General features: G+C 39.1%; 1 protein-coding gene across 11 annotated transcripts in view; it reads right to left on the reverse strand.

Annotated features, from left to right (window-relative positions):
• Positions 1 to 2746: 2746 nt before the first annotated feature.
• Positions 2747 to 12682, reverse strand: part of UNC79 (unc-79 homolog, NALCN channel complex subunit) — a 112428-nt gene continuing 102492 nt past the window's right edge. For all 11 annotated transcript variants that reach the window (XM_026849014.1, XM_026849019.1, XM_026849018.1 and 8 more), the window contains 4 exons: positions 11744 to 11941; positions 9478 to 9555; positions 4893 to 4934; positions 2747 to 4189 (listed from right to left, as the gene is read on the reverse strand). In XM_026849014.1, the coding sequence (XP_026704815.1) occupies positions 3989 to 4189; positions 4893 to 4934; positions 9478 to 9555; positions 11744 to 11941 (519 nt within the window). In that variant the 3' untranslated portion in view covers positions 2747 to 3988. The remainder of the gene's footprint in view (positions 4190 to 4892; positions 4935 to 9477; positions 9556 to 11743; positions 11942 to 12682) is intronic.

The raw sequence follows: 12682 nt of genomic DNA on the forward strand, positions 1-12682 counted from the left end.
GTGACAGATCCATACTAAACCCTACATTCAGACATGGAAGTAGATTCTCTGATGAGCTCTTATCTCTAAACCCTGAGCTGAAACCAGATCTAAATTGCCACAGTCTTTAAACTGTTTAGTTATGGACCTGGATTCAGCAGGTCTGGTTTTGGCTTGTGTTTAATAACTACCCACCACTAAATTTACATTCTTTTTGTGTTTTATCATCAATACCAGATGCTTTGAAGCACAGATTTTGCTAGGCAGGGAAAAAGCTGGCACCATGTTGCCTACATTATCTACTGAGTGAGATATCTGATCATGGCTTCTACTTTCTAGAAGTGACTTTTAAAGATAAACATTCTCAGGCTTTGCTCTTCCCCATAAATCATTTGTCTTCATCCTTTAAGTTTCCACAATCCCCATTATACCCATCTGAGTTCACCCACCTCACACCCAAGGCCTCATATTTCCGCCCTCTCCTTGCCTTTCAGATTCACCAGGTCACAGCAGATCAAAATACAAAAATCTCTCCTACATGTTCCACTTTCAGGGGCCCAACACAACTTCCATATCACTAGGGTGACCCCATGCTCCACAGTAAGTGAAACTGGGCCCTAATTCTGTGGTTACCTATCAAAGTTACCATCTGTATTGCAGACACAAGCATGGAGACACAGCCCAGGAAAAGGAGTCAGTCCCACTGAAAACAGTCCACAGCTGCTTTCTGCCTGAAGGCCAAAGTTCCAACTGCTTACTGCTTAGTTTTGAACTGCACCCCATGAAGGAGTGACAGACACGTTCAATGAACAAAGGGCCTGAGGTGATGTGAGGGGATCACAAAGTCAACGAAATGGAGTTCAACCAGGATCACTACCAGCATTTTCTATGAACAAGGAAGTGCCTACAGGGCACCGTTATGGAAAAATCTCCAAAACCCTTTCCAGGAAATCAGCATGCTGGGGGCCTCTCTGAAGTACCTGTGCATTAATGCATACAGTGTGGGGAATAAGCATGATGAGTTAGAGATCTGTGTGCAGCTGCAGGGCTAGAGTCTCGCTGGGATCACGGAGATGTGGTGGGATAGTTCCCATGACTACAGTGTTGCAACAGAGGGATACAGGCTCTTTAGCAAGGATAGGCTGGGAAGAGGAGAGGGAGTGCACGGAGCTCTTCCTGCAGGTAGATGGAGTCAACTGAGAGCACATGTGCAAGGATTAGGGACAAGACAGGTAGGGGTGACATTGTAGTGGGTGTCTTCTATAGGCCACTTTACCAGAAAGGCGAAACAGATGAGGTCCTCTACAGCCATATAGGAGCATCCTTACTTTCACAGGTCCTTGTCCTCATGCAGGATTTCAACCACCTCATTATCTACAGGAGGAAGAGCATCACAGTGCATAAGCAATCCAGGAGGTTCCTGGAGTGCATTGATGACAACTTCCTCACCTAAGTGATAGAAGAGCCACTGAGGAGAGGTACTCTGCTGGGCCTTGTTGGGGATGTGAAGATCAAAGGCAGCCTTGGCTGCAGTGACCATGAGATGGTGGAGTTCAGGATCTTGAGAAGAAGGATGGTAAAAAGAAGCCTCACAACCCTAGACCTCACAAGAGCACTTTGGCATCTTCAAATATCTGCTCAGAAGAGTCCCATGGGATAAGGCCCTGGAGGAAAGAAGGATCCAAGAAAGCTGGTTCAAGGATCACCTCCTCCAAGCTCAAGAGCAGTCCATCCCAATGAGCTGAAAGTCAGGCAAAAAAGCCAGGAGCCCTGTGTGGATGAACGAGTTCCTGGCCAAACTCAAACACAAGAAGGAAGCATACAGAAGGATAGGTATCTTGGGAGGAATACAGAGACATCATCCAGGGATGAAGTTAGGAAAGCTACAGCCCAACAGGATTTGAATCTGACAAGGAATGTCAAAGACAAGAAGGGCTTCTATAAGTGTATAGGTGCTTGAGCAGGGGCCTTGGATCAGAGGTCTTTCCAACCTCAACCATTCTGTGATTCTGTAATGACTATTAACTGATTAGTAAGTGACAAGGGAAAGGAAAAAAGAAGGGAGGGGAACATGTATAATCATTTCTGTACCACTCTGTTCTTTCTTCCCCATAGCCAGTCAAAAGCTGGATAAAGAAAATGCAGTTTCTCTCTCTTACGACTATGGAAATTTGGGAAGCCCTCCTTTATCAAGGCATGTAGGTCTCTGCAATCTCCATTCAGCATGACAAAAATCAGTGCCTGAAACACTGAGAAATTATCATCTGGTGCTTCTCTTAATTTTCACATCAAGACACAGACACCTTCCAGAAATTCCAAAACTCTGCTTAGTCTGGTGCAAGTCACTCACCTCAAACAAACACAAGGAAAACTAGTTACAATTAAATAGCTTATGATGAATCCTAGATTTTCTTTTGGATAGACCGGTCCATTTTAAGCTTAGACTCTATTAATGTGTGAATCTGAGAAAGAAGGAAAGTCAAATCAGTTTCTCTCCACTGAAAACACAGAGGTGCATCTTTTAAGCAAGCTAGCAAATGCTTTACTGGATTTTGGTTGGTTGGTTAGTTAGTTATTCTGGCTTTAGAGTTGTTTTGTTAAAGCATAATGGTACTTTAATGGCTTATCTGCCAACAATTTCAACTTCATCTTTAGTAAATACACTGAGGAAAGACTGACCCTCCACAACAACTGAAATGTACTCGGGCAGTTCTTTATGCCCTTCCACTTCCATGCAATCAGTGAAGAAGAATGTTGATCCTGGGAGTGGTAATAAAGACTAGGAATTTAATAGCATTCTAATACAGAACTGAAAGTGTGTTAGCTATTCTTCTAATCAGTGCATTACAGGAATAAATACAGAAAATACAACTGTGACTACACAGATTTAAGTACTAATTACATGAGGTGGTAAACCATGGTGCTCTCAAGATTTTATGTAAAATCCACTGAATCAGTTTAGTCTCCTTAGATTGCAATGGGCTTTGGCCAAGTCCCTTAATTATATTAAAATACATCTGTTATTAAACATCATGTTTAATACAGCAGTATGCAAATGCTGTGATTTGTAAATATCATTATGCAAAAGTTCAGGTCCTCTTGAAGTCTGCAACATAATTTCTGTAGACATCAAGAAGAACAGGTCCGGGGTATCCGTTTTTAATTGCATGGTATACAAGTAGTGGCAGAAGAATACAATACAGTAGTCACAAAATTAAAGAGCCTTCTATGAAACCTACAAAGAGGAGCAGCACAGAATCAATGAAGTAAAAGCAGTATATCAAAAAATAATAAATCAGACTTGGCAGTTTTGGAAAACAGTACTGAAAAAAAAGACAAATTAATTGGCACAGTTTAACAACCTAATTTCTAAGTGCACTTTATAATAACGCTCCTTACAAGTTGTTGTTTTGCCCAGAAGATGATGACAAAAAGCCTCATTAGAACATCACTGTTTTATAGTGACAGGTTTTATTGCATTGCCAGCTGTGAAATTAAAAAAAAAAAAAAAAAAAAAAAAAAAAAAAAGACATCCCCCCCAAACTCCTATAAAGGTTCCTAAAAACCCTGTTTTCTTTTGTTATCGTCAAAAAATAGCAACATAGCACTTCCATATGTTTGTGAATATCCACAATTCTATTTTTAAAAAAAATAGAAGTTAAAGAAAAGTGCTTTTTGTCTTAGCTTCAAAAATAATGTAAAGAAACATTTAAGAACAAGATATTTCAGTGGTCAGAGAGATATGTACAATGTTACAGATTTAAATCCAGTCTTTCAAATACATGTTCATGGATGCAGACTTGAGAACCTGTTGATCCTGAGTAAGTCTAAAGACTGGCAGGATCAGGTTCTTATCTTCACCCATTATAAACTTTTCCAGAATCTGTCCTAGGCTAGAAAGTATAGATACAGTATATACTCTGTATACTGATTTATACAAAAGGTCTTTTACAGCTCTAACCCTGTTATTGCTAGGCTAAAAATGAACATTTCAAACAAATCACATGAATCATAAAGGATAAAATTGAGATGCAGCTTCTGACGACTGAATTTCCACTTGAGCCATTTTAAATTGGGTACACTGTAGCCACTTGCGAAGCACAGATGAGCTATTATTCATTTGTCCTGACCCCTGTAACATCCTTAGGCTGTGATGGTTGACATTGCTCTGGATGGCTTGGAGGCGTAGCTGGAGTCCAGCAGATAAGTGCTGTTGAAATAATGGAAAACATTCAATTTCTTTCCTTTAATACATACATTAATACAACACTGTGAAAGGTCCAAGCTGTTGGCCAGGGTAAGTTCCTCCATTGCCCCAGTGTCACCTTTCTTCCACATCCTGCACTGTATGGCCATGAAAGGCAAATATGCTTACAGAAACTCCATACTGAGACCAGCTCCAACACTTTTATTCTCATCACCAAAATTCTCTTGACTGGCAAACCACATTGATCCATCTTGGTTTCTTACAAACAGGACCAGATGGAACAGTTTTACCAAAGCAAGCAGGCCCACAGTATCTGCTATAGAACCCGAATCCACCTCCTGAGTCAAGAATTCCAATCCTGATTTATCAGGGGACTCTCAAGTCTCCAACATCAAGAAAACCACATGGAAGAAAGGCCCTGCTGCAGAACCTGGTTAGAGGAAAGCATTTCAGAAGAGAAAGGGAGTGCAATACTGATTACAGGACAAGTATCTTAGCTGATGATGCTCTGTGTATGCTCACACTTGAGAGCACACTTCAGTGCTGAGCCACCCAGTGCATCTGGATACGCCACAATGATCTGTGTCCAGAGAGTTTAGAGACCACACCTAGTGATCTTACTTCCAGAGTTTATAGAAATGTGTAACACTAAGAATAAAAGGATAAACACTAAGAATAAAAGGATAATGTTTTAGAAACAACTTACCTTTAGATTTGACTGTATCATTGGCAACCACATTGGGATGAGCTGTAAGAGAGATGTATCTTGTTATTACACAAGTGACTGTAAACATGTTCCAGTTAGTGTGGCAGAGATGGGTGTATCTAATGCATTTAGCTGTCTGAACGGACATAGCCTGAACCACAAATCTGAAAATGTGGCTATTTTTAAATGATGCATGTGTTTTGGGGCAGGTAACTCTCAGAGGTAAAAACAACAGCTTCCCTTGTTTGTAGCTTGATGAATTACCAGTAGCAATTACTGATGTCCTGTTTAAGGCGACGATGATAGTACAGAATAAAAACTTGTTAAAGAAAATCACTTCTTTCTCCCGTGTTCGGGTATGTGCAGGTGAGCAATACTAGAATAAATACAGTAAACATTCTGCATGTCAAGGTATACATCAAGAACTGAAAAAACATGCAGCAGAAGTTCCTGATAATAGGCAGCATTTTATAAGCTACTAGTCACATTAGTGCTTCAATGCAGAATGTGACCTGCAGGTCTGGGTGAAAACTATCCAGACCAACAAGGCAAGGAAGTCTGCAAATCTGTCATGATTGAATTGATATGTATTTCAGTCTCCTGCTCTTCAGAGGACTTTTATTTCTGAGTAAGTATAACATGACAAGCTTACAGAAGACAGAGAGGCACTTCTAGCAAAAGTATTCATGTTCTCCAATACTAATTTAACCACTGAGGTGATTGTTCTAAAATGTTCCTCCAAATGGCATTAAAATTTGCAATTTGCCAATTATGCTACTGGGAGCTGCAAGTTAAACCTAATCACTATTGACAACATTAGATAAACTGCTGTTTCCCTTGTGCAAGGTACGGTAATTGTTTCAATTTCAGTGCTGTTTTGCTGGAGAATCATGTGCAGCTCTGTCAGGACTGATTACTTAGTCTACCACATGAAGAACCATATTCAAACCTCAGCATTTACAGATAGATGAATGCCAAAACAGCTGGAATGAAGCCAGATACAGCAGATGTACAAATTCTGTACATCCTTCTGTGGGCTCTCACATTAACGAAGTGCTTGATACCTGGTGACCACAAATGTTTTTTGGAGAGGAGGGAACAGGTAAGCATACTGAGAAGCCATGCTCTATGCCCCACTGCCATCAACAAACTGTCTGAAAATTTCATCCAGCATTAATGAAGTTCCTATGGAGACAGCCAGTGATGATAGGACTGGTGTCAGAAGTACGGCAAGCAAGGAAGGAAGCTAGGCAGAAAACTCAGGGTACCCCTCTGCATCTGAACCAACTCACTGGACAGCTTTTACGGTCAGCTGAGAGAATCAAGTACTTTACACATCCAGTTCATCTTGTCCCAAAGCAGGTATCTAAAATAGATCAAGATGAATCATGTCCAGAAATACCTGTTTATCCCCACTGACTATAAAGGGCAGCCACGGAAACTAGCTCATATTTATATCTACTCTGCGAGTTCTAAGGCTAGATATAGATCATTGTCCTCCAGCACCACTTCTGTCTTCCAAGGTTTGGGCACATTTAGGGAAATGAAACATTCTGCTGCAGGCACAAGAATGCAAACCCTCCACTTCTACAGCTGCCAGTTAGATAAATGAGACAAATATACATTTTTATTGAAGCACTTGAGTTTTATTACCTAATCCCCAACCAGCCTTTTCTTCACAAAGAAAGAATACATAAAGCTAGTTAGAAAGAACAGCTGGAAGAACAGACTGCTGTCAGACACTCTCAATTTTTTGGAGTTTGTATTTTCAACAAAATTATGTTGATTCCAGTGCAAGTTTTGATGGAAACCAGGCTGGAGAACAGGTTGATCACTGTGCTTTTCTGGCTCTCCAACTCTGCTGCACTCCCAGTTCTCTAGAAGTCTACACAGCAGCTGTTGGAGCTGCCTAAAATCCCTGGGTCTCTGGAAAAGATGTTGTGGTTTGCTGAGCTGCTCCCTTCTCTATTGTAGGCTCCCAGATTCCTCAGACATACATCTGATGGTCAGACAGAGAGCTGTAATCAGCAAGGAGCTGGCCTCCATCATCAGTGGCTGCCCTGGGATAGCTAGTTTCCCAGTTCCTTTGACACAGAAACACAAGATGAAAGCTGTACACTTTCATTTCAGTCCTCCTAAAGCAGAGTGCTTCCCCTCAGAGGAAAATATAATTAATTAAATATATATATGTAGGTATTTGTGCATCTGTGTAAATGTGTATACATATCTCTCACTCTGACTTACAAAGGAAAATAGATATGTAATGGTTGAAATGTTTTCACATGAAAGAAACTTTGTTTGCTTCACCAGATTAGTAAAGATAGTCTAACATCAGATCCAAAAAAATATCTTCTCAGAATACAGGGAATGGCTCAAAGACTATAGGAAGCAATCAAGACATGTCTCAGTGCTATCGGTGTGAGTTTAATTTAATAGCAAAGGGCAACACAGTACCAGAAGGACAAAACCTCACAGCACCAACACAAGGAGGAGATGAAGGAGTGCTTGTCTCAGGCATAAAGGAAGCTTTTCCTTCAGCGAAGGAAAGCTGAATTGTTTATGTTTTTTCTTTCTCTCTTATTTCAGGGCGTATTTTGCACTCACTTGTTATACAGAAAATGGCCATTGAAGATAGCTATTCCATAAACTGCCTGGCATCAAGTGACATGTACCACCTTCTCACTGTGGTGCATTAAAAATATGTGTGTGTTGAACTGTGCAATTACTTCACTAAAAAATGAAGTTTTTGCAGCACCTGATTCTTTAGGTTCAATAAAAGACACTGCAGTAAATACAATTATGTGAATGATAAATTCTCAGGATTTATCAGTGCTACTGTGCTCAGTTCCAAGAGGAAGTAATTGGGAATTATTAATTCTGCTGAACAAATCTCTGACAGAGTGTTCTGTTTTACAAAAATCTCTCTCACTACACTATATGTCCTTTCCTTCAGTAAAAACTAAACCTTGTTTCAAAGCCTTATATTTAAAATAAAATTTAAAAGAAAAAGCTAGATAAAATTGTTTCATCATCAAAGGCAGGGCAATAAAAGATTTGCTAGAATAAAACAAGCTATGAAGAAACTGCCCAGTCAACTAATATTCAAAGAATTTTCATCCTGGCAGAGTTCTGAAGTAGCAGTAACGAAGTTCAAATCTTCTTCATAGCCAAAGAAGAAGAGACAGTCTTAAAGCTGGTCATTTTTTAAAATTATAGAGATGCCACTCATTCAATTGGTTACTGTGTGAATAAGTTTTACAGTCCTGCCTCTCTGAAAGACTTCAAACATACAGTAAGTCTCTCCTCACATCATGACACTTACTTTTCAGATCTACAATAAATATAATATATAAATATTTTGACAATTCGTTATTAATACTTAGTATATTTCAAAAATTAGTTTTGAAAATAATTGGGAACATGGGACTAAGAATCCTATAACACTAATATGTACGTATATTGTTCCTGCAGAATTTCGCTTAGGGAGGGCTAAGTAAAGAGGATTTGGTCACCCAGATTCTTCGCTTCCATCTCCAATCCACTGAACATGAACCTTAACTCTGAATTTCACAGATTTATGAGTTGACCTTATAGTAACAATGTCCTTACAGCTTTAAAGCCATTCTTCGCCCTTGTCAAAATTCTGGACATCCTGGACTGACTGAAAGAGAAGCCCCTATGTCTTAGGGGGACAGCCACGATCCCTTTAACATCCTATAGTAACAGATTTCCTGTAGTGTATCAAGTTATTACTGACTATAAATCTGTATTTTCACAATGAGTGTGAATACTTTCATGACAATTGACATCAAGACCTTCAATTTTAGCTAATTTATTTTCAATTCCTGCTTGACCATAAAAGACTGGAGTAATTTACTTTATGGCAACAGAAGAATTCTTCAGAATAAAGCAATGGGAAATATGTAAAGAAGGCTAGTAAAATTGCTTTATGCTTGTGAGACTACCCCAATCCTTTGGGAATCTCTTCTGAAAATGCTGTGGTGACCCACAGGATTCTGATTTTCAAAAAAATAATTTTACCTGAATGAAGCATGCAGGATTTGATTCTCTAACCAAAGAATGCCCTATACACATACTAGGGGAACAAGATTCACTATCAAATAATATTTGGCTAAGTTAGACACATAGGCATATAATAACAAGAAAACCACTGTGGCATGAAGTTTTTGTAATCAACCTAAAAGAATGTGAGAATCAGAACAGCGAGGTGATCTGCAAAGACCTATGATAATTAAAAGTTACAGAATGGCTGAAAATTCAGATGGTAGCTAGAGGTTCTCCAAGTCAGTTACACCAGTTGACTCTATTAGAGGAATAACAGTTAAAAAAAAAAAAAAAAAAAAAGATCAGGAGAAATTTCATTTGAGATTATGGTCTGGTCTTACTTCTTACCAGAGATTTTATTTTTTGTTATGGTCTACTAGGTTTCACTTCTGCATTAGCATCTAAACCTCAGCTTCTTCCACTTTCTTATGTTGAGTGGGAGGAGAAGCAGAAAACAGTGAGTGTAGAACTCACAATAGTCAACATCATTAACTAAATATTCATGTTATGGTATGCCTACCTTTACAAAGATAGTAGAGTTGCATTCCTGTAAAGCCTCCATTAAACTAATCACATGCAGGCACACCATTTCCACCATCTTGAAAAAAAAAAAAAAAGCATAAAACCGAATTAGTGTTCAGCATAACAATGTTGTAAACTAAGCCAACAGTGTCTGAAAAGAATCCTGTATTTGCTTGGCAGTTACACTGAATCACTAGATATGCATTTATTATAATCGCTGACATATAAGCACATAAGGGACATTTTCTTTAGTTAGTTTTCCTCGATGAGGCAACACCTGTCTGTTAAATATTTCAAAGTGCTTGATGTATTTTAATTCATACCACACATCAAAACAAGTTGCCTTCAGCTTTGTTCTTTTCAGACTTCATAAATCCTTTTACATGCCTTTGCTGTGCAGTTCTCATCAATCAGTGTGTCAGAAAAATGATATTTTTATTTACTGAATCTTTGAAAATTAACATACTCACAAAATCCATCTTTTTTTTTCCCCATCAAAAGACAATTTATTGTTCTGAACTGGCAGCTAGCCCGTAATTCTTCCATTTTGTACCATGAATTATGACAGATGCAAATATCAGTTATTTGGTAGTAGACAGCATTTTATGTTTTATATTGTGTAAATTTATAGGTACAAGACAAATACCCTGAGCCAGCAGTAAGTATTTACAGTGCTTGTCTGAACTATGTGTAAATTCCCCTCGATAATAATAAACTTAGCTTTTATGTAGTGCTTTTCATCTTCAAAGCGCTTTACAAACACTAACTAATTAACCTCACAACAACCCTGTGAGACAGACAAGTATTATTATCTACATTTCACAGAGCAAGAGCTGAGGCTGAGAGTTTAATAACTTGCACTAAAGCCACATAATGAGATACTTTCAGAATAAGGATTGGAACTTGGGTCTTCCAGGTCATATTCTTGTCCTAAGGCTTGACAAGAAGCCTTTGTGTCTGACTAAACAACTGGCTTTAGAAACGTTATGCACATTTCCGGTTTATTCAAATGGAACTTCAGAACTACTGTTCCCAACAGTGGCTTGCCAGCCACAGAGACCTCAATAGATGTCAGAGGCTAAAATATCATTTAAAGACAGCTTTAGCTGGTCCTTGCCTGATATGGATAAGACTCAAGGGAATAGTAACTGGTTCAAAGGCACTCAAGTGCAGCCCATGCAATTGCAATTGAAAGGGCGAGTGTTGATACCTGCTGGGGATGGAAGATGTTTCACACAGGGAAATGGGAATTACATAAAGTAATTTCCATATGGATAGCAGGTCTCCATTTGAAAAAGAAAAAACCCCAAACAAACAAAGAACGAAAATTCCAAACCTTAAGAGCACCTGACTTAGAGGACTGGGCCATGTATAAAGAAATCTTTCTCATTCAAAGCTAATATCAGGTTCTCCAGGGTAGGCCTACTAGTTACCATCTCAGTTAAAGTTAAAAAGTTTTGACAAGTCATGACAGACTTGTCATGACTTTCTGGAAAGTGGGAAACACAATACATCTTGCCCATCAGAAACAAGCTCTCAATCCTAAACCTGCAGGCCCAGAGAACCATTAGTCAGGGGGAAGCAAAGGTAGCACCTATGAGAAAGCTGCTGGAACCCCTCTCCATTCTTACTGTACAAAACTGCGCCAACAGCAGTGAGTAGCTGAAGTAAATAAATGCTTAAAAGTTATTTCAAAAAAAATGGTCTGGACAATTTCTGGAAAAGTGAACATTTCCCTTTCAAACCTTATCTCTAGAGATACCCCCTTCAAGTCATTCATTACTCAAAAATGTTTCCAGAAATATTTATGTAGCGTTTTTCTGATGAGTAACCAATGGGTTATGAGTAGTCAAGTGTCAGCATTTGTGTAGTTTTTTGCCATCACATGGTAAAAACTATTCAAGTGGATATTCACAGAATTATCCTAAAACACTTAGTTGCTCCAGTAAGGCAGAATCAGATGAAACGATAGGACCACTGTGAAGAGCAGGAAGATATAGAACATGAGACCTGATGCAGAGAGCCCTTAATCCAATAAACAGCAGCTCTAGCTCTTCATTCTGTTTCAGGCAGATCCTCCTACCTCCTGTTTCAAGCCCACTGAGAGGTTAAACCACTACTGATTAGCTTTTCCTTGAATTTCTCAAAAGCATCCAAGTTGCTGTATGATGTTATTCATAGTCTGATGTATTCCACTGAAACTAAAACAAAGCCAAGCTTTCTGAGTTTAATCTGTACTACACCTGTACACAGCACTAACTCACCACTTTGTTATGTGCCATTAGCTGTAGGATGCTAGGTGTCACTCGGCTCCAGAACTCCAGGGCTGTAAGGATTGCTGTAAAGCTAAATTCATTTTGATTCTGGACTGTCGGAGCTACTGCTGTTTGTTCACAATACACTGTCCAGAGCTGAGCAAATATAAATGCATGGAAGAGGGAACACATGTGCAGAACAGATGTCTGTAGAAACAGAAAATAGAGGAAAATATTTATTTAAATAAGTGTAATGGATACAGTACAGAGGCTTTCAAAGCACTCTTCTGTCATGCATCCTAATGTGCAGTCTTGCCCCTCACTTTCCATGTTTCTCTCCCATTAGGGACCAGTAAGTCAAGTACTTCATAACATCTTCACCATGTTTAAAAACTGGTTTGATATTTACAGACTAAAAACTGCATTTACAAACGCACACTCTCATGCAATCTTAGTGTATGTCATTAAGGTCAGTCCCTTTAAAGAGAAGGTTAGTTCTGCAGGACAGCTACTTGGGACTAGTTCTAAGATTTCCTTGATGGAAAACTCCACTGCAATCTGTAGAAGACCACCTGGAGGCTCTGGCACGTATGACTCCATTTCAAAAATGCTGCTGGGGCGGGTCATTTGGATTCTGATCACCTGAACAGAAGGCTACTGTAGAAAATACATCATCTTATATCTGTTCTGTTAATACTGCTCAGTCAAGGAAAGTTAAGTTTTGAAAAGCTATTAGAGAATTAATTTTGCATACTCAAGCATGGCTCTTTGCTAATACATGTTACATGTCACAGTGCCTGAGCCTCCAGGAGTGATGGACTACTTCATTACAAGAAGGATGCTTCTGGTCAGAGACGTTTCTCAGTTTGCAAGTGCAATAGTGATTCATTCTCTGTGACAGTATGACTACACCAAACATTGCAATATTTGCTTGGTAACTGAAAGAGG

Source organism: Athene cunicularia (assembly GCF_003259725.1).
Source record: "Athene cunicularia isolate RWA chromosome 5 unlocalized genomic scaffold, athCun1 chr5_part1, whole genome shotgun sequence".
NCBI classification, from domain to species: Eukaryota; Metazoa; Chordata; class Aves; order Strigiformes; family Strigidae; genus Athene; species Athene cunicularia.